This window comes from Zootermopsis nevadensis, unplaced genomic scaffold, assembly GCF_977971745.1.
Source record: "Zootermopsis nevadensis isolate Lab colony 2312 unplaced genomic scaffold, Znev_1.0 Znev_ptg000061l, whole genome shotgun sequence".
In the NCBI taxonomy this organism is placed as follows: Eukaryota; Metazoa; Arthropoda; class Insecta; order Blattodea; family Termopsidae; genus Zootermopsis; species Zootermopsis nevadensis.
The window spans coordinates 14,240,367-14,264,829 of record NW_028259192.1 but is presented as its reverse complement, the minus strand read 5'-3'; the positions used below and the strand labels follow the sequence as shown (position 1 = coordinate 14,264,829).

Here is a 24,463-nt window from a genome sequence, read left to right as displayed (position 1 = left end):
GTCTCCCTTCTGCTTGCCTCTCACCATCGAAATTACAGGTTTCTCTCTCTCTCTCTCTTTTTTAAGTGGAACAAGTGACCAGGGAAATCAAAATTACTGTGTTACAAAACCACACACCTAAATTATTTTTGGACAAAATAATTGCTCCACCTTTGTTATAATGTAAAAACTGGAGGCCAGAAGAGTTCAAGAGTGGTTGGCTGAGAAGTGTTGTTTTGTTTAGCATGAGAGGTTGAATCACAATTGTGATATTCCAGCAGGATGTAAGCATTCAAGTTGTACTTTTCAGTAATAAATACAGCTTGAGACAACATTTCTAATCCAGTGGTAATCTTCAGACATCAAAGGAGAGTTTATGAACTTTTGCATCTTTGAAAGAAATCCCATCCTTCAGCTAGTAGAAGAACAGAACTTAAGGCAACATTTTGAAACCATATCACAGTGATCAACTATGTAATCATTCAGAAGAGTTGATGAATATGTATCTTCCTAAAACATATTCTGAAATGCAACTGGTGGTGCGTATTGGTTCACAGATTTTAATAGTTGAATTTGTATTGTGTTTACAGTAACTGTTAAAATTTAAACATTAATCACATTATGTGATCATGGAAAATGAAAGCTAAAGACACTGTTGCAGCACAGATTGGTTTATTCTTGTTAATTGCATATTATGCTAATTTTAAATAAAATCATTATCAGGTACATTAAAAAGACTGGTACATTGCATGGCAGCTTATGAAATACAGTGATTCTGAGGCCAATGTGTAATGCTGGAGGAAAGGCATAGGACAGTGGGGACCAGTTTTGCCAAAAAGGCATCATTTAGGTCTAAAGTCATCCATTATGATGGCATATTAAAAAAAGTTGTCAGTGGAACCATGGTTCCGGAGAATTTGACGTAAATACGTCTATACGGAAAGGAAGTTTATATATTGGCTTTATTCTAAATATTTCCTTCATACATGCTTTACATTTGAGATAAATTTTATTAAGACATCGCTTATTTAACTTTAATTAGTTACGCTTAAGATGGGTCTGTGGTAGCTGAATGTAATATAAGGTAAGGTAGGGTAATGTAATGTAATGAAATGTTTTATAGGTAACAACAATGCCGAGTAAACAGATGATGTTTCCTAGGTAACAAAAATGCCAAGTAAAGAGACGACATTTCGTAGGTAACAATAATGCCGAGTAAACAGACAACGTTCCCATTGTTACACTTTTTTGCTGAATGACCCTTCCTTATAGACGTATTTATGTCAAAAGGTTTTATGTGTGCTGACAAATTATACCTAAGAATTTTATCCGGACAAGTAATTTTTGTTTAAAATTTTCCTCGGTAAAAGAAGGAATGTGTATCTGAGGCAGTCTTATAGTTGGATAAATATTGGTATTTAAATTCCCTGCTATTGCATAGAATTCTGTAACAGAAACAACTGGATTAGCAGGTTAACAAGAACTCTGTTTTAGAAAAGTGACCTAAGTCAGGATTTCTGTCTTTATGCTGCAGTTTCGTTCCAGAAGCTTTGACTGTATGCTGGTTATGATCCAGTGTGAGCAACTCCCTGACAATGGCTCTAGAAAGAAGTCTGCATCTATTCCGTAGGTAAAGATCCTGGGCTGAATGAAAATGTGTGCCTGTTTACCATAGTGCATAATCTTTATTTGGCTGTTGACATTAGTATGCAATTTATTTTGTAATATAACATTACAGATATAAACCTAGATTTAACTGCACAGCAGGTAGACTTGTGCTGATTGTTTCTTTTCAACCATTGCTTTTAGTAAACAGCTCTTGATAAGATGAAATATAATCATTAATTATTTTGCAGTGACTAATCACAAAATATTTAATACTTTTCTCATCTTAAAATATTAAGGAATTTTCTTTTCATAGTTTGGAGAATATTCAAAAAACATCAACGATTTTGATCATTTATCTTTAACATTATTCACTTTGTGACTTTCTCTGACATAACTGATTTATTACCAAAACTGAGCATGCAGCGACGGATAGCTTGCTGGCACAAGTGGAAATCTTTGAATGGTGGAGCCAGTGTATTATCAAGAAGAAGCAAGATCTCGATGTATTTATCCAGGGCTTGTCTCACTTCACCCTCTTCCATCAGTCGTGTTGCAGTTTTGAACATTGCATCTGTATCCTGTGAAAAGGCAGAGAAAAAATGTTGAATTTTAATTATAAATTTGTTTAAAAGTTTTTGATTTTGGTTGAAGGAAATACTGTGCTCATTTCATGAATTTCATAATCCATTGTGCAGCAACTTATAGGTATAAAGTTACATTTTAATTGATACAGCTCATTGCAAGATTTGAGATTTTAATTTGAACAGAATAGTTCACACATCTGAGAGCTGCAGGCCCTTTCCTTCATGCTGAAACCTACAACAGTCTGTCACTGTACTTTTTGACTGTATTTTCTGCTAACTAGAGACAATTTCTTATCAATGAATTCTGGCTGGAGTTTTTGCCTTTTAACCACCTGACACAGCTGGTGGCCCAAGAATTCCTTATACTTTGTCACCATGAAAGCTTCAGATCATACAAATATCTCATCAGTCAAATAATTTTCTGTGCCTTCCTTTGTTGTATCTTTGTTTGGAGAATACATTTACCTGCAGTACTTTCAGTCCTTTAAGTATATTTGTGTATTGTTTGCAGAGAGGACACTGGATCATGAAGTCTGAAGTATCTGTTGGTACAATAATCACATTGTTGCATTTTGGTACTGTACCACCTGAGCCTGTTTCACATCGAAATCTCATAAATCCCTGGTGCATGTTGTTGAATGTGGGCCAATCTTCATTGCAAGGAACACATATGCAATCAAATCGATATTGTGACTTCAAAGTTGCTTGCCTCTCTGTTTGAGGAGTCTGGGTGAATATCTGCCCATAGTTTTCAGCAATCATCTCTCCACAGTGTATGTTTTTAATGGCATGAACTATAACTGAAGTTCCTTGGAAATATCTGCAAAATAAATATACTGCACATCTGCATGAATGTAATTAATGCTTACTCACATACAGAGGGAAGTCCTTGTTCATTTAGTTTGTGTTTATTGCATAAATATGCTAAAATGAGCAAGAATGCATGCTCGACCTTTATTGTGTTGAAATATGGGATTTTATTACCAGTACTACAGAACTGCTGGCCAGATATAACTCCATGGTTAATTGTTGAACAGTGTGTTAATGCAGTGCTTGGTCATCTGAATCATGTAAGCCATGACATGTTAGCAGTAAAGGTTTAAGTACTGTCATTCTGTTTTTATAGAACCTTTGAAAGAAATTGAATGTGCACTGTAGGTATATACGTTGAACACAGAGATCTGGTTAGTCATGTTAATGTACTAGTAACCTTGGATTTATATGTCATGGGACTAGAAAATAACGGAACGAACGTTGTTATTCAGACAAAAAAGGAAATGTGCGGACAGTTGCAGAAAGTAACATCAATATGTTAATATAGTAAGAAGTAACAATTAGTGATTTTAAGTAGTTCTGATCATTATATGTACGGTTGAAATCCAAGAATGATTGACTTTGGGTGGATGTTTTCAGTTCTGCGAAAAAACATAAGCATTTCATTATGAGTGTGTTCAGTTGGATATTTACTTAATTTATATAGAATTATCTGACACATTACTAATTGAGATTGTTTGCCAAAGTTGATTATGTTTAAGCTATTACCTTGTTATTCCTGGGTCGCATGAGTGGTTGAACAGAGCTAGGGTTGGAAACAGTCCTCCGCCTAGGAATACAGAACGAGCTGAATTAAGATTCCTTGGTGCTTCCAGCTGTAGTTCAGAAATCTCATGAGCATTGAATTGTAATAGCTGGAGGTGATGTAGCAGTAATTCTCCCACAAACAATTCTTCAGGTGTTAGCTTGTGTTCTGAAATATTTGCATTGGTTAAATTTCAGATTTAGGGTGTTTAGTAATGTATTTATAACAGTACTATTTTCAGGATTTTTACAGTTGTTTATACTTTAAATGCTTGTGTTAAGAGGAGTTATAGTTACCTCTAGGAGGCTACAGTGGAGATGGATTTTAGGACAGCAGGTGAATGGAAGTGAGTTAGAATCATTTCCAAATGCTAGCTACATCCCATTTTGCAGATTTATTTAACATAAGGAAGGAATGTAATCTAACAAAGTGGGGAGGTCTGAAAGTTGCAATCAGTATTCAAAAAATTTGGAATCACGTAACAAAAACCAGATGAATTTATAAGATAGTATAATTGCGTCATATTGTGAATCAAATATTAAATTAATTATTCGGTTTTGTCCGTCTAATCACAATTATATTTAAAATTTACAAGTAAGATAATTAAAATATCATTTTATGTTCCACATCGAATAATCTATTTTACATTTGGAACATTTTTACAACATGTTTCGGTTTCATCGAACCATCTTCAGGTGTAAAATTATATCAACAAACTTAAAACTCAATTACAATTTCTGTTGTGTTGCTTTTTGGTGATGTTCATATCCAGATTATTTTCACATATTGGAGCGAATGTATTATTTTGAAGTGAAATGCTTTTGATGTTCTACATCGGCCAAAGATGAGAGTGTAGACACATTGATCTCTGATCAGAACTGCCCAGAAATAATACTAGCGTATCCGAACAGGCATGGTTCAATACTGATCAGTATTGAACCATGCCTGTTCGGATACGCTAGTACTTCTAGACACCTCCAGACACATCAACGTGTCTACACTCGATCAGTATTGAACCATGCCTGTTCGGATACGCTAGTATTATTTCTGGGCAGTTCTGATCAGAGATCTCAAAGCAAGTATCATATCTACCAGGCCCATTGAATTTAAATTTCACCCTTTGAAATCCAACTGTTCTTTATTCACACAAGCATAGTATGGTCTTTATATGAAAATTGAATGCTAAAATTGATGATAATACCATTTTGATGTCAAGGAAAGTTGTCATTATTTTAATATGTATATTTGTGCACAGACATACCTGATTCTTTGGATTGTATGTTGAAAAACCCTGCCACTCTGAGACATTTGAATAGTAAAACAGCTGTATCTGTTCTATATAAGAAATCTTGCGCTGTTCGTGTTCCTGAATGGTCCACAAGATTGTAGACTGTTCTGTAGTCTGTAGGGTGATATTTCTCAGAACTGTTTACAACATCACAGCCCTAGAAGAAGACCATCAGTTGTAAATATTTGCCCCAGATGCTAGTGACTTATGTATTTTATTTTTTATTGTTTGTAATTCACAGTGTATTTTAAAATGGTCAATGATCAGCTCTGTTTGAACTTACCGTTTTATTTTAGGCACATTCACAACTAAAAGTTGCAGATGAGCACCTGTAAGCGTTTGCGCTTTTTCTGTCCACACATAACAGCTCAAAAATGGCTCAACATATTGTAGTGAAATTTGATATTACAGAATTTTATGAAGACTTACATGTGTTCCTTTCTGTGGAAGAGACTGGATGGGGAATCCCCCAGTTACCATCATTATTTTCATTACTATAGTTACTTGGTTGTCATGGTTACTGGGGAATCCTCAGCCACCCAGACAACTTGTATGTCACTACATCATTGTATACAGTTGTGTTATTACATAGTTCTGTGAATTTTAATTTAGTGCAGTTTAACATTTACGTTTCCTAACTAATATTCAGCATTGTAGCATATTTTGTTAGGAAAACAGTACCATTTTTATGAGGATTTAAACATTTTTGGCTGAAGATCAGTAGACCATGGGAAATCCTTTCATTCTGAAACTGAATATCTGTGTCACTGTACTATATCAGTTTTGGTTCACACAGAAATGTTTTGAGAAAGGTTCATTGTACTTGTTTAAATGAGGGATGCTGGTAAAAGAAATCTGCATGTGTTTTATAACCAGTTATTAGATGGGTAGGGCATGCAGCTTCATGGGCATAATGAGAAATGCATACAAAATTTTGGTTGGAAAATATGAAGGGAAGAGTCTGTTTGAGGTACCTAGATGTAGTTGGAGGATAATATTGAGCAGAAAGTTTAGAAAGTTGAATGTGTACTACTGTAATTTTCTCAAGGAGGACTGCTCCAGACAACTATTTATGACCTTCATATGCCATTCTGTGGCCTCTAAACACAATATAAATCAATATTAACAAATCTGGTACATTTCACAGTCATGTAACCATATTTAGTAATTTTACTGCCTGTGCTACTATGACTTGAAAATTTCTCAGTTGTAATCCTAAGTTACCATTTCAGACCTTCATGTTTTTGATGATATTTAAAGTACATCATTATGCTCATACCTTTCTCAAAATGCCTTTCATGTCAAGGAAATACTTTATTCCCCGCTGCGATAACATTCGTAGAGCCATGAGGCATATAATGGAGGCTCCTGAGGACCAGAGGGTTTCAAGTATAGGACACTCAACCACATGATGAGTTTTAAGGGCCTCTGTCTGGCATGCAACACTGCAGAATGCCACTCTGCTGCATTGATTGCATGGGACAGCAGCTTCCAACCTAACATCACACAGAAATCAGAACCTCAGACAATATCAGTAAGCATGACATCATGATGAATTTTCATTTGTAAATAAAAAAGTAGAACAGAAGAAACTGTAAAAATTCAGAGTACCAGTAGTACAACTTGTTTTCAAGCACTAGAAAAAAATTATCTAGTAGTTTTTAGCCTGAACTGACAACTTCCTTCATGAAGCAAATCCCTCTTGAGAAGTTGATGGTTACTCAGCTAATCCAGAAATTACCCATATTTTGCAGAACCCAAGGGTTTATTACCAAGTTCTCTGGACCCTATCCTGAATCTATAAAACTTAGTCAGTACATTTACAACCTACTTTCTTGTGTTCTATCTTAATTTCCCAAGTGCTCCTTTCTTTCAGGTTTTTCATCCAAAATTTGGTACAAATTAATACATTTTTTTAAATTAGAATTTTGTGTCGAAAAAGCATACCCCACATTACTGTTCCTGATTTTATTGTTTCTGTAGAATCTTCAGATTGCAGTTTTGAATTTTTGTATTAGAGGGAGTGCAGCTGTAACAAGTTATAACTGGTTTATCAGATTAGCGTGTGAGCTATTTCAGTCTTCAGCTACATTCTTTACAAGGTTTCTGGTAATTTTCCATATATATAAGATTATGGATTAAAGCTAGGAAAACTTATTTAGGCATGCATTTTCAATATCTACAATACCCTCTGAAGCAGTGGAAGCAGTGTGTGCCAGCATGTTCAGCTAACAGGACTGCAACAAATGCTGGTTCAACCACTAGTGTGTCCCCTACTTTCACATCTTTCCCCGCCACTGCAAATCGTCCTGTGTCTTTGGTCTCTTCGATATTTACTGCAGAACTTGCTGACACATAACGTGAATTCTGCTGTCCAGTCACAGACGGTAAAATTGCATCCTCTGGAAGTATCCTAGGCTCTGATTGAAGTATAAAAGAAATAAATTTTATATTATTCATTTAATAAGTCAAAATAAATGTGAGCAAGGTAGCTCAATTGGGGTTCAATCCCCAATGGAGGCAGAGGATTTTCTTCTAGCCACTGTGTCCAGACCAGCTCTGGAGCTTACCCAGGCTCCTGTCCAATGGGTACTGGGGTCCTTTCATGGAGGTAAAGTGCAGCCAGGGTGTGCTGCTGACCACTTACCCCCTTCTAGTGCCAAGGTTGAGAATGAGTAGCAGCTACACATTCTTCTAAGTGCCAACATTGACATGTAGTGGTAATTTTCCTCATAAAATGATCATTTTCCCCATAAAATGAAATGACAGTCCCAACTGGCAAACATTCAAAATTATAACTAAAGAATCCCAATAATTGTGTTTCATTAAAATCTCTGTAACAGAATATAATTTTTTTGTGTGTGATAGAACATGAAAAATTTGGCAGTAATTTTTTATATAAAATGGTATTATGTATAAGGGGTTTGAGTGATATGAAGGCTATTCAGATACCAGTATGGTGATTATTATTTAACATTGTATGAACTTGGGAAGGTAAAACCATAGGGTTAACTTCTATTACTGTTTCTGTGGTACTTACTCCTTTCACAATAACTTAGAAAAATCTTTCTAATGAAAACCTCCAGGCTGTGTCTCAGAAAAATAAACTGCTACACAGTTATTCAGGCTCTAACTAGTGTACTGACATTTTTCTGGTAGCATACTAATATATATGTTACATCCATAATACTGAAATTTATTTTTGCATATAGTAATTTATGCCTTATGCATAAAATGTTTAACCTTTATTGTATGGAAGTAGTGGATTTAAACCCCTGTAGTATGAGGCTGCTGGCCAAGCTTTAACTCTGGGCTTAACAGTTAAACAGGATGCTACAAAATCACACAGCCAGCTGGATACTATATAAACAGTGTTGCACAAATGATAAAGGTTAATTACTCCTTACCAGGCTTTTCAGTAGAAAATATATTATACATATAAGACTTTCAGTACCATTAACAAGGACCTTGTTCTTGGCTAGCATTGCAAGCATGATTTGCACATCCATTTGCCATTTTCGTTTCCTTTCCACTGGTAACTTGGCTGAGTCCAGTGCTTTAAGGGTACCCCTGAATGCTTCAAGTGCATCTTTCAGCTGTTTTGTTGCTAGAAGACATCGAGCTTTCCTGGCATAAAAGCATAGTTTATAATACATTACTAACAGTCATGTAACACCGAATTATCATTTTATATTGCTTGAATATTTTAATATAGTAAGTTCAGTTGTAAACAAGAAAATTAGTGCAAAAATATGTTGAAACTCCTGGTTTTCTTTTTTGGTTGTACCAGGGAATATGAAAAAGATCTGGTATAGTTGAATTTGAGGTGAGTATGAATATGGCTGTCTTCTGGATTTTAGCACCATGTAGTCTAGTAGAAGTTTACCAGTGTTTCAGAAGTATTTGCTGCCTCCATTATCAGGGTGATGAGCAACAATCAAAAAACTACATGTAATGCTTACAGTTATCAAGTAACATGCCTGTAAGGACTCATATTACATAAATTTAGCTCTGAAGATGAAAACAGTATGATCAACTGAAATGTTGGTGTCCATCTACAAGTTCACATGGTGTTACTACCCAGAAGACCAACAGTGACATCTTCACTACTATGAAAATCTGTATACTTAATTTGTTCCTCAGTTGTGCTAAATCTCTCATTTGTCTTTACTTTCATGATTTGAACACACAGTATGGTATGTAAAACTTCTCATTACATATTTTTCTCCATTGGCCTGTTATTCTACCTCTCTTCATTCTAAATATTCCTTTTAGCAGTTTGTTTTTAAGTGGTCAATTTCTGTGACTTTATTAAAGGCTGAATGATGTAGAACTGTTTATAAATGGTATTCGTATCAATACCTTTCTATTTGCTGATGATCAGATTTTTATTGCCTGTACAGAAGAAATAAATTACAAAGTATAATGAAATAATACAATATGGAAATGTCCACCTCGAAAATATAAATGATAGGTAAGATTTAAAGTTATCGTGGTGACAAGTATGAAGATGACTTTATTCTAGGTTGATATGCTATTTAGTCTGGTAGAAATTTATCAGTGTTTCTGAAACATCGGTAAACTACCAGACTGCATGGTGCAACAAATCAGAAGACATTCATCTTCAAAAATAAACGCAATCACATAAACAGTTTCTAAGAACAAAAATTTTTCAAATAATAAAATTCTTGAACGAGTGAGAAATTTTTATTATTTAGGCTCTGAAAGACAATGATGTTCTCATAGCATTAAATAGATGTCTAAAGGTCTGTGGAACACTAAATTTACATTATTCCCTTCGGTGATGAAACCAAGTTTCACATTTATAGGAAATAAACACACCAGAGATGTTTATTGTTCATTAATATCCAGGTTTACTGACACATTAATTGTTCATATTTATGTTTTATATATGTGTGTTACTTTATTCATACTTACCTGTCAAGAACTTTGTAGCGAAGTTCTTGTGGATAATCAAGTGACAAAACAAGGTCAATATCTTGCATTGCCAGTTTATATTTCTCCAAGTGGTAGAATGTAGCGGAACGATTGGCCACTGTTATAGAAAGCTGCCGGGTTGAATCTGAAATTTTATGGAAACTCTGTTATAAACTAATTGAAATTCCTGACTTTAGTCTCTGATGTGAAAGCATAGTTGTGGCAGATATGACAAGATAATTGCTGCATGTTCCTGGTAACTTGTTTGTTAATTCTTATCATCATAAGAACTAATCCAGGCTACCTACCATCAAATGATTCACCATATATGGTGGGACTATCAACTATAAATAACACAAGGTGCTGGAATTTTGGAGCTAATGCGGAACTATTGTCATTGTGAGATATTCACATATCATGTAACAGCTCCAGGCAATATTTAGAATAGCTTGATTTCAAAGTAAACATTAGAGATGTGTATGAAGGCTTAAATATCATATCATTTATGTTTCCAAGTTGGAGGAAGTAAATAATTTACTTTGTTTTATTCCCAAATATTCGATACATTAATTAGCAGGTCTGCATGTCATAAAGTTTGAAATGTTCATAACCAAAGAATTCACACACAGATGTGTAGAATTGGTATATGAGACTTCTTTTACTGATTTTTGTATCATGAAATCAAGACAATGAATAATTTTAAAATCAGGAGCCCTTTCTTTTGTAAGGATGTCTTTTTCTTAATCTTCACTTTATGGTTTAATTATTTTTAAGTTTAGCATAGTTCATAGGACATATTTCTAGGACAAAAACTTATGTAACTAAATATATGTGTGTGTCTATATATCTATATCTTTAAATTATAAATAAATTAAAGTATACTGAATAGAGAATGCAGAAACAGATAACATTCAAATCTGAAATATCCACATTACCATCCATGTATTTTATACGAGAAAATATGTCTCTGACATAAAACATATATCCTTATGCTTTACATTTATAGTAGTATCCCTAATGGGGCAAACTTTTTGTATTCAGATTTGTTTGTCCAAATCTTCAATATTTATAATGTTTATTCTTTAGAATGGCATGATCACAATACACATTTCACGTGAAATGTAATTTGGCAGTGAATCTAATTGTTTAACTTACTTGCATTAGGAGAATCCCCATCTATAGCCCATGGTGTTTTCAGAATGCTCTTGGTATAACTCTGCATTGCACTTTGGTAGTTTCCATTTTGGAATGCTTTGTTTCCTTCTTCTTTCAGTTGTTCTGCTTCTCTTTCATTCTTTTCAGAACTGGAACCCTTTACCTCATATTCATGAACAACAGGCAATTTATAGACAAACAAAAATCTGTCTTCATCAGTTTGAAGTGTTGACAGTTCTTGTAGCTGTTCATCACTAATTGAATTACGAAGATTTGCATGATGACATTTTAAGAAACCACATTCTGTATCTAACTTTTTTTCTGCTACAGACTCCAGTTTCATTTTAGATGTTTCAGTTTGTCTTCTTAGCCTTATATATAAAGCTGAGCAGTACTGCAAAAGTGAGCAGGAGGCATGGATAGCTAAATTTAGCACAGTCTATTTTAAAATTTGAATGTGATGGCACCATTACCACGCCACTGTCTGTAACCAATTGAAAGAACAGAAAGGTTGTTTGAACTCATTCCAGATTAATAATTCACACATAGTGGAAAAATTTTAAGCGTTTTAGATTACTTCATTACATTAAATATAAAATGTAATATCAGACATTTTGGAAATTGAAAAGAAGACATGTTGCTTATTTTTATTAATAATTAGCACCCCAGGGGTTGATTCTGTCCCCTCCCCCCCAAATTGTTGAAATTATATTTAAATGTTACAAATGTCTTATTTATAGAACAGTGTGTTCATGCTTTCTACATAGCACATGAAATACAAGTTTTGCCCTTATAAGTTCTGTTTTGCAGGACAATTAAGATTGTGTTTTTGCTACATATTAGAAGTAAATTTTCACCTAATATAAAATAAAATGCTCTGGAGTATTGAAAATCAGAAATTATAATATGGAGCAATATATGCATACTACCACAAAGCAGATTTGTCCAAATTGTGATATGTCTGACATATTCAGTAGATAACCAATCTGAGTTTGACGGGTTTATTCTTAGGTTACAGGTGTGAACTGTGGAGGTGCATGTCTTAAAATAATCCATGGTTGCCCCTGTTTCTGTGCTTAAAAATCCTCTCATTCATTTGGCATTAAATAACTTAATAATTTGATTTAGGATTGTTAAACAACACAGAAATAAATCGTTAAGGATTTCCATAGTAGGCATTAGAAGTAAAAATTAAATTAAATGCCCATAAAAGAGCTGAGAAGCTACTGGAGAAATGAAATAAATGTACAGAAGAGAGAGTAGATGAAAGTGTTGAGAGATAAGAATGAGGAATTTCTGCAAATAATCTATCCAAATAGATTGAATATCTGAAAGATGTCTGGCAGCCTTCTTCTAGATTTATGTTACAGCTTGAATGAATATGCTCCCACATTTTATTTTTGCCTTTTATGTTCATGCACAGTGGCTGTCTTTTACAGTTCTGCAGCAGTTTGAAATTCCAGGCTATTTATAATCAAAGATAAGTTGATGCAGATTTCAAATTCAAATATCGCGGTAATGGGGCAAGTACACGAACATTTCTGAAACATCATTGGATGATGACTTGCGCTCATACGTACTCAAATGTAGTGCCAGCTATGGTTTCTCAATAAATTTATCTATAGAACCTAGAAATTCTCAGTAGTATTTGTGGAAGTATACTTCTAGTGCAGTCTTCTGATTAATAAGCTGTTGCATTATTCACGCATGCTACTCCACAGGAAAGATACAACCTAATGGAAAGTACAAAGTCACTCTTTTTATAAGCGAAAAAAGACGGTGATTGGCAGCATTGCAGTCCGGGTTTCTAAGTGTGAGAATTTTTCATTTGGCGAAAAAGAGATTTCGACTGTACAGGAATTTATTTAATTTTTAAACACATTATGTCGAAATCTCCTGAAGCTAGACATATACTTCATAGTGGATATTTCCATCCTGCACTTCGAAAATTGCAAACACCCAATGTTGAAATTTCGCCGCATAATTTGATGTTTCCAATATTTGTTGGGTAAGTTCGTGATTGTGTGATCATTTTCACTATAACTTGTCTTGATTTTATTTTTTCTCATTGTAAATGCTAGGCAAAATATTGATATATATCAGATTTGCTAATTGTGGCCTATTTTTGCATGTTTAACCAAATGATGCTGGTCTCTTAATTTAATGAGAGGTAAAGGTTAGTATCTAGGCCTCTCATTAAGTTAAAGGTCCAGTGTAGTTAACAATACAGTGACAGCAGAGTTTAAGTTTTTGTGTGCCTGTCCTTTAGGAATAATGAGAAACCAATAGAAGTTAAAAGTATGCCCGGAATTGTCCAGTATGGTGTTAGTAATATTGAGGAATGTTTGAAACCCATTGTAAACAAGGGTCTGAAGTCGATATTGCTATTTGCTGTTGAGTATGGAATTCCAAAGGTTGGTAATTATTATGACTTCTTTATAATTAAACCTCTTTCATATCTTTAAAACATAAACAGATTGTTTGTAATTGAGGATTCTTGATCATATTTTCCTTGTCTTCATATTGTCGGTACAGAATATTATAGTTTGCCTGTTTGTGACATAATGCCTTGTCTTACAAAGTCTTTATTACTTGCAAATATTCTTGTACTATCAGTAGTACATGGTGAATATGGTACAGGTATTGTGCAGTACTTTAAATATAGGTAAGTGTAGTCCAGTAAGAGCTGCCAGAGGAGGTATTTGAAACTTTTGGATTCTTTTTGTATTGTTAGTGATGACGTGCTCACAGAGGAGGTTATATAATGCTCAGTGAAAGTGAGTAGTATATGTATGGCCTCTGTTAAGGTATTACCTTGGAATTTGCTTATAGAAACTTAAGAGAACCTGTCTTATAATTAGTATTAAGAAACTGCCTCCCATTAACAGTGGTAAGTCCTATCTTATGTGCATGTTGACAGTGCTGCTCACAAAAGCAAAAGTCTGAATGCTATGTTGATGCCAGCCACTCTTTCAGAGTATACTACCGGTATTACTAAAAATAATATGAAGAAAGTACATGAAACTATATTTTTTACTGAATGCTATTTGCTTTTAACCATAAATACTAGGTTTTGAAAACTTTTGATTTCTTTCTCTAAAACAGGTGTCCAATAAAGATGTATACACAGCAGCAACTTTAGTGGCTGCTTGTCAGTCAGTTACTCACTGCTGTCAACTGTGCAAAGCTAATGGTGATAATTCTGAACATCTGCACTAGATTTTATAATTTATTAAGTGCCTATGCTGATATATGTAATGATTTAGTTTATTAACTATCTGTATTTTGTTCACTGAATTTGTACATGCACATGTTTTTGGGACTTTCTGTACCCTTAAAATATGTTGTTTTTTTTAATTTTTAATTTTGTTTTTGCATTTTACACATGCCATGCAGGCCTGCACAAATCCAGGACACCAGGTAGCCATGTTACCCAAACTTTTCATGGTAACACCTAGAATTTTGTGCAGATTATATATATATATAATCTGCACAAATATACACACACACACATTGTATTTTGTGGTGGCTTCTAAATTTCTAGGAAATTTGTGCAGGCCTAATACATATTTCTGTACCTGTTACTTATGGTATTAATAAATAAGATTTTGTATGAAGCAAAATAATTTATAACAATTGTTATTTAGGTTCTACCATTTTAATTCGAGCAGTGTTGCCCCTGGGCATAGTAATGGAATGATTATAAAAATTAATGGTTTGATGCAGGATGAGAGAGGATCATATGCAGACTCCCCAAGAAATCCAGTAATTCAAGTGTTACCTAAATTGAGAAGATGTTTTCCAGATATCATAATTGCTTGTGATGTAAGTAAGCATAAGAGAACACATGTAGACACTCAAATAGTTATAAGCCAGGTTAATAGACTTAGAAGATTTTTTTTTCTGAGGGCTTGCACTACTAGTGGGTTACAAACATTACCCTCAACTATGCATATTTTACAGTTTAATTATGTCAGCACTTGGCAAATGTTTGTGTATGCATAAAATAGCTCTAGCATGTTTCACATCAGTTCTTCTGGAGGCTTATATATATGCAAAGTTATGTACAGGGCTATGGAGTCCGAGTTGTGGAGTCATAGTTGGAAGCAATTTTAGGTGGAGTCGGTAAAAATGTACCGACTCCGACCTCGATATAAGATTTTAAGAACACTTTCACTACCGTGTGAGCCGCCGGTGGCCTCACACTTAGGGAAATTCAACGACGTGTTTAGCCACATGGTATGGGAATAATGCTTTGTAACTCTGGCTCCGGCACCTTAAGAATTCAAACTGTCTACAAATCAGCCGATTTCTGCAATAACCATTATACGTATATTTAAATATATGTTATAAGTCTAAAAAGTAGCCTGATGATTAACGTGGTGGTGGTGAAATCTCTTGTGGTACCATTCACCATTTTAGTAGGTTTACCCTTATTAATACATATTGAGCTTATATTAAGGAGTTGGAGGTTTTAATACCGACTCTACAGCCCTGGTTATATATATTATTGATGTAGGTCTTGGGTAGATACCAATGCTTCAGGGAAACATAACTGTCTCCTTCTTCAGGTATGTTTCTCCAAAACATTTGATATCTGTGTACAAGTCCACACGGCATTACAGCTCCGAAGACCAAGATTAACATGTTCACTGCCATGAGAACCTCACATCTGAAGGTGATATATATTTCTTCCTGCAGGTATGTTTGTGCCCATATACAAATCATGGGCATTGTGGGATTATAAGCAAGGATGGAGTAATCAACAATGAAGCTAGCATTGAACGAATTGCACAAGTCGCAGTAGCATATGCAAAATCAGGTACTTTCAGTATTTTTTTATTTTACCCCCAATAATATGTGAGAAAAGTGAAAAAGAAAAATATGTTTAAGGCCATCTTTTCTTCCTTTCCCAAATAATTACATACTAACTGATGCAGTTTCAATTTGCCATACCTGCAAACTAGAGCATGTACTGTAGTAAGGATAATCCATTGCATATTGGTTTGCACATTTATGACTGAATGAACTGTGTACAAGTCTTGCATTAAAATTGAATGTCCATTGAGTGGCTAGATGATGCTCTGTGTAGCCAGAACATGAAGAGTGTTTGAGTTTATTTTGTTCCTGGACTTAGATTCTGTATGAATCTTATAGTTCTAAGGTATATGTTTGAATTATAATTCCACAGGGCAGAATATTTGTTGATAAACTAATCCCAATCTTTTATATGACCTGAAGTTTCATAACTGTGTTCATAAGAACCTACCATGTGGCCCTATCCTGAGTCAGATGAATTCAGTCCACATGACAATCTACATGTTTAAGATTATCTTCTAATCTGTGTTTGGTTCTCCCAAGTGACTTGTACTGCCAGGTTTCACAACCAGAATTTTGTATTTATTCATCATCAGTCTTATGCATACTTGATTGATTTTATGAAATATTTAAATAATTATTGCAACAGTTCTGATATTGGCATATGAATGAATAATTTTATTTCATACAGTTATGAAAATTCATGAATAAGAATCTGTAACATGTTAACATTCTGAACTCTTCTTTATGGTAGTGAAACTTGGACAATGAAAACCAAAGACTAATGCAGGATCAAAGCAGCTTAGGATAAATTCATGAGAAGGACCACAAAATATACATGGAAACACTGCAAAAGGAAAAAGTACATTTTGGATAAATTATGGACTGAATCTAGATTTCCTGAAATTTTAGGCTGCAGAAAGAATGGATAGATTGAGGGGAGAGAAACCAAAATAATAATGAAATATACTACCTGGTACAAGAAATCAAGGATGATCATTGAAGAGCCAGTTAGACAACTAATAACCCAACTCTTTGAATCTTTGATAATGATAATCATAGTTGTCTCTTTTATGAATGCCATGCTGAGTGAAGTACATTATTAAGTGTCTTTAATTAAAAGTTTCCATATAATACACTGTATGTAGGATTTGAAACTTTCACAGCAACTGAGTATAATGAATTCTTCTTGGGCTTCCAGCTGTGTCAGGTGGTTTAATGGAGAAAACACCAACAGCTGGTAGGCCGAGAAGAATTCATAATACACTGTATGACTATATTATATTTGAAATGTTCTTTGATTAATCTGTACATTTAAGAAAAGCATGCTTTATTAATGATGTTGCAGATTATGATTATCAGCAAGGTCATCACATACAAATAGTACCAAGTTATTAACCATGTGTATACAGAACTATTGAAATACAGTAATTTACTGGGCATGTTTGTGTGAGTTTACTGCAGTCATGCTGACTTGCTGTTGGCATTATCAGATAAAATAACATAGAAGGTGTTGTTAAGCAGTAATTGTACAGTCTTGTCCATATTTTCTGTGCAGGTAGAGCATAATATGAATTTAACAAAAATCAATAAATCAATAAATAAGGTTTGCATAGCTGTAAGCAAGGATATTATTCTAGGAATGTAAGGAGTGAACCGACTTTATCTCTTTTATGTTCTGTGAAGTCTTCAAAAAGCCTCTACATACCTAATTTTTTGACTAGATTTTTTACATTGAGGCCAACATTGTTTACTTTTTAAGCCCTACATCTTAGTTTAGTTTCTTTAGGATTATCTTAAGTGGATGTCATACAGTTACTTAAATTTTATTTATGAGACTGGCTTTAACCAGAGTGGTACAACACATTATAGTTAAGTTTTAATTTAAACCCTGAAAGATATAAAAAGTGCTCCATTTTCACTCTTATGTTGTTCTTCAATTTTAGCTCAAGTTTTAAATTATTAGTGAGACGAAGTATGAAAATAATTAAACATCAGTGTCAACATATGGACAAGTAAGGGCAATTAAGTCATCATTATATTAACACAGCATGAAAGATATCTGACTTGAATGATTTAGAATATTATATGTGAATTTTAATTAAGAAATTTATGTAACATTTAGCACAAATTTATCAAGTAATCTGAAAGTATGGATGTGGAAGAATGCAATAAATAAGGTTTATTCCATGAACTGAAGATTGTTCTAAAGGCCCAAAACAGATATGCAATAATAATAAAAAAAAGAGAGGGAGAGACTCTGATAAAGTGCTATTTGAGGGACTGATTGTTATATGATGGTTAAGTACTAACTTCACTAATTTTTTCTGGTATGTATTAGTTTAATGTGATAAGAGGTGTTGGATATTCTTCAGAAGTCTGAAAGGGTGTGTGAACAAATGCATTTATTGTGCTTGAACATGACTTAACTTGGCATGGGTGTAGTATGTGGTCAGATTTAGTTTCTGTTTGCATATACAGGTGAAAACTTGTTTAGGAGTATTGGCTTCCAAATTGTTATTTTTTACTCTTCACATATTTAAACAAAGATCTCATAAAACACAGTTTACATACTTTTGTTAAATATTGACTGTCTTGTACACACTTTAGAATAGAGGATATTATGAAAAAAACAGTTTTGAAAAAAAGGTGAACAAGTATTCTGTAGCTGTTACTAATGATAGACAGCATATCTATATAACAAGTAGCGAAGAAATCATTGTGCAGTTATGTCTCTAATTTACCGTGTTTCAATAGTGTTTTCACTTTTATTGGAAATATATGACAGTTCCTGTTGGGAAAATGAAATAACTACACAATGACAGTTGCAAGATGGCAGCAGTATTTTGTCATCATGTAGGTTATATTTAAGCTGTTTTATCACAATGATGGAGTAAACAATAGTTACAAATATGAAGCTCACAGAAAAATGTCAGATCCTTATTTCCTAAAAACATAGATATTAATTTTTATAGGAATAGTAATAAACATCTGTACCTCATCTGGAAAAACTTGTGTGTCATTTTGTAGGAGCACATATTGTGGCCCCATCAGATATGATGGATGGTCGAATTGGTGCAATTAAAAAATGCCTGATTGATGCTGGACTTGGAAACCGTGTCAGTGTACTATCATATGCTGCCAAATTTGCTTCTGGTTTCTATGGTCCATTTCGAGATGTCACTAAATCTGCACCTTTATTTAGTGATCGCAAGTGTTATCAGCTTCCACCTGGGAGCAAAGGACTTGCTACTCGAGCTGCTGTAAGTGAAGTTTTTAATCTCTTCATAAATTTATTTAATTTAATACCTTAATAGGATGGAGAAAACAGCATAATGAGGAGCATCATAATTTGTACTGTTTGTCAGGTGTTATTAGGGTGATTAAATGAAGGAGAATGAGATTTACAGGATATTTAATATGCATGGAGGTTATGATAAGTGCATACAACATTTTAATATAATGTGGAGGATATGGACCACGTGGGAGTCCTATTAATGGATCTGAAATTTGGTGTGAGGGTGTGAAATAGGCTGTTATGAACAGAGTAGTAAACTTTTTTATTTCATAAGAGGCAGGAAATTTCCTGGCCAGCTCAGCAATATCAGATTCACAAAAAGGGCTCTGCTGCATGAAATTAATGGTTTTATTAGAAGTAGTTCATTAAGCCTTTGGTACATCTTAAGATGTTAAAATTGTCACTGGCCATGTATAACATACTGTTGCAAGCACTTACTACTGTGGGCTCACTGATAAACCCCCCCCAAGGTAGTGTGATTTATGATCATTCATCCTCCCAGCTTCAAGTGACAGCCATCTGTGATCTGTACACACAGTCTTCATAGCTCCACCAGACCCTCATATTTTCTGGAACTTTCCCAGAGTTAACCAAACAATCCTGAATTGTGGAGTAGTAGAGAATGTTTTAGAAGAATTATATAATACCTACATAGGCTAATCAGTGTGTTGAAGATGGAGCACTGTAATGTCAATGTCAGTGAGAAGAAAACACTGTGCTGTGAACAAGCTGTGAAGTGAGTGTTGAGGTGGAACAGAGCAGCATTGTAATATGTATACTCGAGTGAAGAGGAGAACATTTATTACAAGTCGGAAAAAATTCAACATAAAAGAACCAACAGTTTATTGCTGATATTTGCTATGATAAATTGTAGTGTTTAAAGGGTACTGAAGTAATACACTTACCTGCTAGCATAAGAATACAGTGAATTTAAGTGGTATGATATTGGGTTAAAATGCTGCTTCTCATTGGGAGATTTAAATATAAATAACATATTTACATTATGACAGGCTCAGAAATTAATTAAATATATTTTTTCTTATATTATTTTAAAGCCCATAAATTATTCAAATAATTAAAGCATGATAAAAAAATTGGCGTTCTCACCAGTATCTGCAGTCACACAGTCACAGGTATTCATTCTGTGTTGTCATTTTCATTAGTGTTCCTATAAAACAAATTTAATTAAAAAATTAATAAATGAATATGTCTCCAATAATGGTCATTTTTGCTGCACTTTTTTTGTGTTAGTGTCATCACCATGCATGTGTGTGTGTATTTTTACAGGAATATTACGTCATGTTTGCCATTCTTAACTTTCTCCGCCTTGTTGGTAGGGCATTAGACAAGTGAAACTTCATCATATTGTCTCTGGTGTGTTTTTTTCAGTTACGAGATGTAACCGAAGGTTGTGATATGCTGATGGTGAAGCCTGGACTTTCATATCTTGATATTGTCAAGCAAACCAAAGATACACATCCAGAATACCCATTGTTTGTGTATCAGGTAGGTCAGTTCATTCCTTAATTTTGTGTCAATAAAATTAAATAATAATAAACATCATATACTGAATGGTGGTGATGTTGAAAAATGGCTTATGTAGAGACGTCTGAGGATCAAAGTGTAGGGCTAGCTAGGTGTGATTCTCAATCATTCTGGAAAGTGGTGAAATTGTACCTCAGGCCTGCAAGTCTTACTCATGACTTCTTCTGTTATCATGTTAGACATAATGGATGCATACAAGGCTTAGACATATGTTTAGCTCACTTATAGCAAAAATACTTTTGATAGCAGTGTAATATGCTCATAAATATGACAGATATATTATATTTACATTTTACTTAACTTAGTTGTCTCAGTGCTTGAAAATGGCTTTGAAATTGTTTGATTCTTTATGTGGCGTACTGAACTTCCTATTATACACCAGCTTTTCGTATTACAAGAGGGATGTATTCTTTATAAATCATTCATTAAACAAAAGTGAACTTACAATTAATTTAAAGGAAATAATTGTATGTATGGTGACTTCAGGTAATTAAAAAAATTATAGTAAAAGAACATAGATGTTTAGTACACATGCATATATTTATTTATTATAATGAACAATAGTAATTAATTAGTCAGATCTGTTTACAGATTTTTCTGCTCATAGATTGGAACTTTACCTGAGTCAAAGATTATACATTGGGAGTGTGAGGAATGTAAGGACCTCACCATGGTTCAGAATCCACTTTAATCTGATGATGTTTTCTGCTGACGATCATTCCCATTATGTCATTATTGGGAGTAACAGACTCTGCCCTGTTTATGCTCCCACCTCATAAATGGATTCTACTCCTGTGCCTAGATGAAGGTCATCATTTGACTATACCTTGAGGTATTAGACATAGACAAAGACAAAGACTTACTTTAATTTCAGGTATCTGGTGAATATGCAATGCTATACCATGCTGCTAAAGCTGGTGCCATTGATCTTCGAGGAGTTCTGGAAGAAATCTTACTTTCAATGAGGAGAGCTGGTAATGTAATATTTGCTTAATTGCTTATTAATTGACTCTTCTACCCTAACAAGACTTGCATCACTAGCTTTTTAACATTTCTTTGGTAAGGTATTATTATGGATGGCAAAGATTTGCTACCTGAAGACTTTCTAAAGTGCAGCATTCACATATTTGTGTTAAGATGTAGTGACTCATTCTTAGGCATTAATATTTGAAGGAAGCTTTGTGTTCTGGCAATTTTAGTGTACACTTGTTGTCTACTTTGTAAGAGGCTGGAGAGTCTAGCATTATTCTGAGTAAACCTTGGCTCTACTTGTTACTTTTAACTTTGATTATTCTATAAAATATACGAGGCGCATCCACAAAGTAAGTTTCCCACTCGTCCCACAGCTAGCAAACCTTATATTGCGCGAAGCGACTGTGCGTACGTGATAGAGCAATGACGTAGCATGGCGCATGCACTAACGGTACTTCCCGCGTTCTCATAGTAGCATCGTTGCAGCTGTTGAAGATGGAGGTTCTTATTCCAGCTCCCGCCGACTGTGAAGTGCGGTCAGTGATAAAGTTTTTGAATGCACAGAGCATAGCGCCGATCGAAATTTATCGTCAGCTGTGCTGGGTCTATGGGCCTAACGTCATGAGCAAGCAGATGGTGCGTCGCTGGTGCAGACAATTTTCAGCAGGCCATTCAGAACAAGCGGCGCGGGATGCTTAGTGCCGGTATTGTCTTCCTGCACGATAACGCTAGGCCGCACACAGCTCGACGGACAGCAAGTCTCCTGCAGGAGTTCAGCTGGGAGGTGTTTAATCATTGACCCTACAGCCCGGACCTCGCTCCCAGTGATTTCCATCTTTTCCTACACCTCAAGAAATTCTTGTCCGGTCAGCGTCAGCATTTTGAGAATGACAGAGAGGCGGAGATGGTTGTCACACAGTGGTTCCAATCCCAGGTGGCAGACTTCTACGACGCAGGTATTCAAAAGTTGGTCCCACGGTATGACAAATGTCTCAATTCTGGTGGCGAATATGTTGAAAAATAGCTGGACACTTGCTGTATCTGTTGCAATAAATATTTCCATGAAATTGTGTTTTGTTTCTGTAAACGGCCCCAGGGAAACTTACTTTGTGGACGAGCCTCGTATGTAGCAAATCATATGGCTCTTCCTCCTATATAAAAAAGTCAGATCTGATAGCATTGGTAATTATAAATGTCACTTTTTAATTTTTGTATAATTGTTGGGAAAACAATTTCAGAATTTAACCCAGCAAGCAGTTATTTTGTTGTAAGCATCATGTACTGATATTGTATTTGAATTTCAGTTTCAGTAATTTAATTTGTGAGATTGCTTGTTTTGTTGCATCTCTAAATGTCTGCATCATTTATTATATTTGTATGTCTTCTTCATTTTAGGTGCTGACTGCATTATCACATACTTCACACCTGTTATATTAGATTGGTTACAAATTAGAAGCAAATATTAACATATCAATGTACAATATGTACAACATTTCTAGACTGTAACAATGCCATGACAACATGGAATAGCCACCAAATATAAAGAAAAACATTCAGTTTGGACATCTTTTATCACACCTCAGATCACAGGTGCAAATTTATCTTGTTATTTATTTGTATAACATGATCTCCAGTGTTGCTTCTGTTATGTCAGCCAGGACTGAAGTGGATAAGTAAGTGTTCTCAGCAAGCCTGAACAATCCTGGTTACATTTTGTAGGTAACAGGTATTGTTTTCCTGGTACGTGACAAATTATGAGAGTTTCAGTTATGTTTTAGATTAATTGGAAGTGGGTGCTAAATACAGTCTTTTTGATCATAGACATGTCAAAACTGACTATTGGCAAAATGGTGTAGTGAAGTTACTAGTTTTAAGTATGGATATTGGTATATGTAACTGTTAGAACATTTGGGTATAATTGAAGTACTTAATATATGTAGAATATAGTTATAGTTTTTTTAAACTCACCTTAAAATTATATTTTTAAAAATGGTTTTAATCATTTTAAACAGCACGGGATCTTTTGATGTGGGCTGTCCAGAATATAGGCCTGTGCAAGTTGATGTACTGACTACTGTAAGATGTGTAATGGATTGATGGGTTAAAACACATTCTTGTGCACATAATATTTCATATCAAATGAAATGAATAAGATTCTGTAATTGTATGAGTGTACATTAAATTTCAGGACCTGGTTCTTTATCTGTTTTGCCCTGTTGCAGTTGAAATAAAATGACATGCTGGCATCCCTTTCTGTTCTTTCATTGCCATCTGTGAATTGAAGTAAGAATTTCAGTATTTGATTGTTTTCACTGATCAAGACAAAGGAACAGGTGGATGGGCAGCAAGTACAAAGCTTTTTCATTAACTTTCTCACCCCAGAGGATGTTTCAAATGCTAACATTTATGTCTACAGTAAAAAGGAAAATGTTTACTCATGACTCAGGAGGTTTGAATCTGTTCTTAATGATGTAAGAAATGTAATAGTATGTATTATTGTCACTTACGAAAACATTCACCATGTCGAGGCCTGTAGTGTAGCTAACATAAATATGACTACATGTGAAATTGTGGAAGAGATTGGAATATATAAGTGGTATGTATGTGGAAAAGTTACTTCTGAGCACCTTGAATGGAAAGTATCTGCCAGACAACAGCAAAAAAGTTGCCAGAAATCAAAAGCATTGCCACGAAGCCAT

At 34.5% G+C, this 24,463-nt stretch overlaps 2 protein-coding genes across 4 annotated transcripts; one reads left to right on the top strand and one right to left on the bottom strand.

Moving 5' to 3' along the window:
• Positions 1 to 923: 923 nt before the first annotated feature.
• Positions 924 to 11,541, bottom strand: Smyd4-3 (SET and MYND domain containing, class 4, member 3). Of its 2 annotated transcripts, none has more exons than XM_087340549.1 (9): positions 11,132 to 11,541; positions 9,977 to 10,121; positions 8,493 to 8,665; positions 7,227 to 7,458; positions 6,318 to 6,534; positions 5,012 to 5,195; positions 3,714 to 3,774; positions 2,637 to 2,991; positions 924 to 2,165 (listed from the first exon to the last, which is right to left on the bottom strand). In XM_087340549.1, the coding sequence occupies exons 1-9, from the start codon at positions 11,472 to 11,474 to the stop codon at positions 1,956 to 1,958; spliced, it is 1,920 nt and encodes a 639-aa protein (XP_087196675.1). In that variant the 5' UTR covers positions 11,475 to 11,541; the 3' UTR covers positions 924 to 1,955. The 2 variants fall into 2 exon arrangements, with proteins under 2 accessions (XP_087196675.1, XP_021933775.2); XM_022078083.2 differs by having other exon boundaries at positions 3,714 to 3,918; positions 11,132 to 11,538.
• A 1,165-nt stretch (positions 11,542 to 12,706) lies between these two features.
• Pbgs (Porphobilinogen synthase) lies at positions 12,707 to 24,010 on the top strand. 2 transcript variants are annotated; one of them, XM_022078092.2, is made up of 8 exons: positions 12,713 to 13,139; positions 13,401 to 13,545; positions 14,858 to 14,956; positions 15,833 to 15,953; positions 18,980 to 19,212; positions 20,637 to 20,753; positions 21,667 to 21,766; positions 23,160 to 24,010. In XM_022078092.2, the coding sequence occupies exons 1-8, from the start codon at positions 13,015 to 13,017 to the stop codon at positions 23,228 to 23,230; spliced, it is 1,011 nt and encodes a 336-aa protein (XP_021933784.1). In that variant the 5' UTR covers positions 12,713 to 13,014; the 3' UTR covers positions 23,231 to 24,010. The 2 variants fall into 2 exon arrangements, with proteins under 2 accessions (XP_087196677.1, XP_021933784.1); XM_087340551.1 differs by lacking the exon at positions 23,160 to 24,010 and having other exon boundaries at positions 12,707 to 13,139; positions 21,384 to 21,754.
• Positions 24,011 to 24,463: the final 453 nt, after the last annotated feature.

Excerpts from the sequence above, each read along its gene's own strand:
- Smyd4-3 (XM_022078083.2), bottom strand. The coding sequence starts at position 11,474 with ATGAAACTGGAGTCTGTAGCAGAAAAAAAGTTAGATACAGAATGTGGT. Across the intron at positions 6,535-7,226 it reads TGCTTCCACTGCTTCAGAGG|GTTGGAAGCTGCTGTCCCAT; the intron begins GTATTGTAGATA and ends GTGTGATGTTAG. Across the intron at positions 3,919-5,011 it reads CATACAATCCAAAGAATCAG|AACACAAGCTAACACCTGAA; the intron begins GTATGTCTGTGC and ends CAAATATTTCAG.
- Pbgs (XM_022078092.2), top strand. The coding sequence starts at position 13,015 with ATGTCGAAATCTCCTGAAGCTAGACATATACTTCATAGTGGATATTTC. Across the intron at positions 19,213-20,636 it reads GACTTGCTACTCGAGCTGCT|TTACGAGATGTAACCGAAGG; the intron begins GTAAGTGAAGTT and ends TGTTTTTTTCAG. Across the intron at positions 20,754-21,666 it reads ACCCATTGTTTGTGTATCAG|GTATCTGGTGAATATGCAAT; the intron begins GTAGGTCAGTTC and ends CTTTAATTTCAG.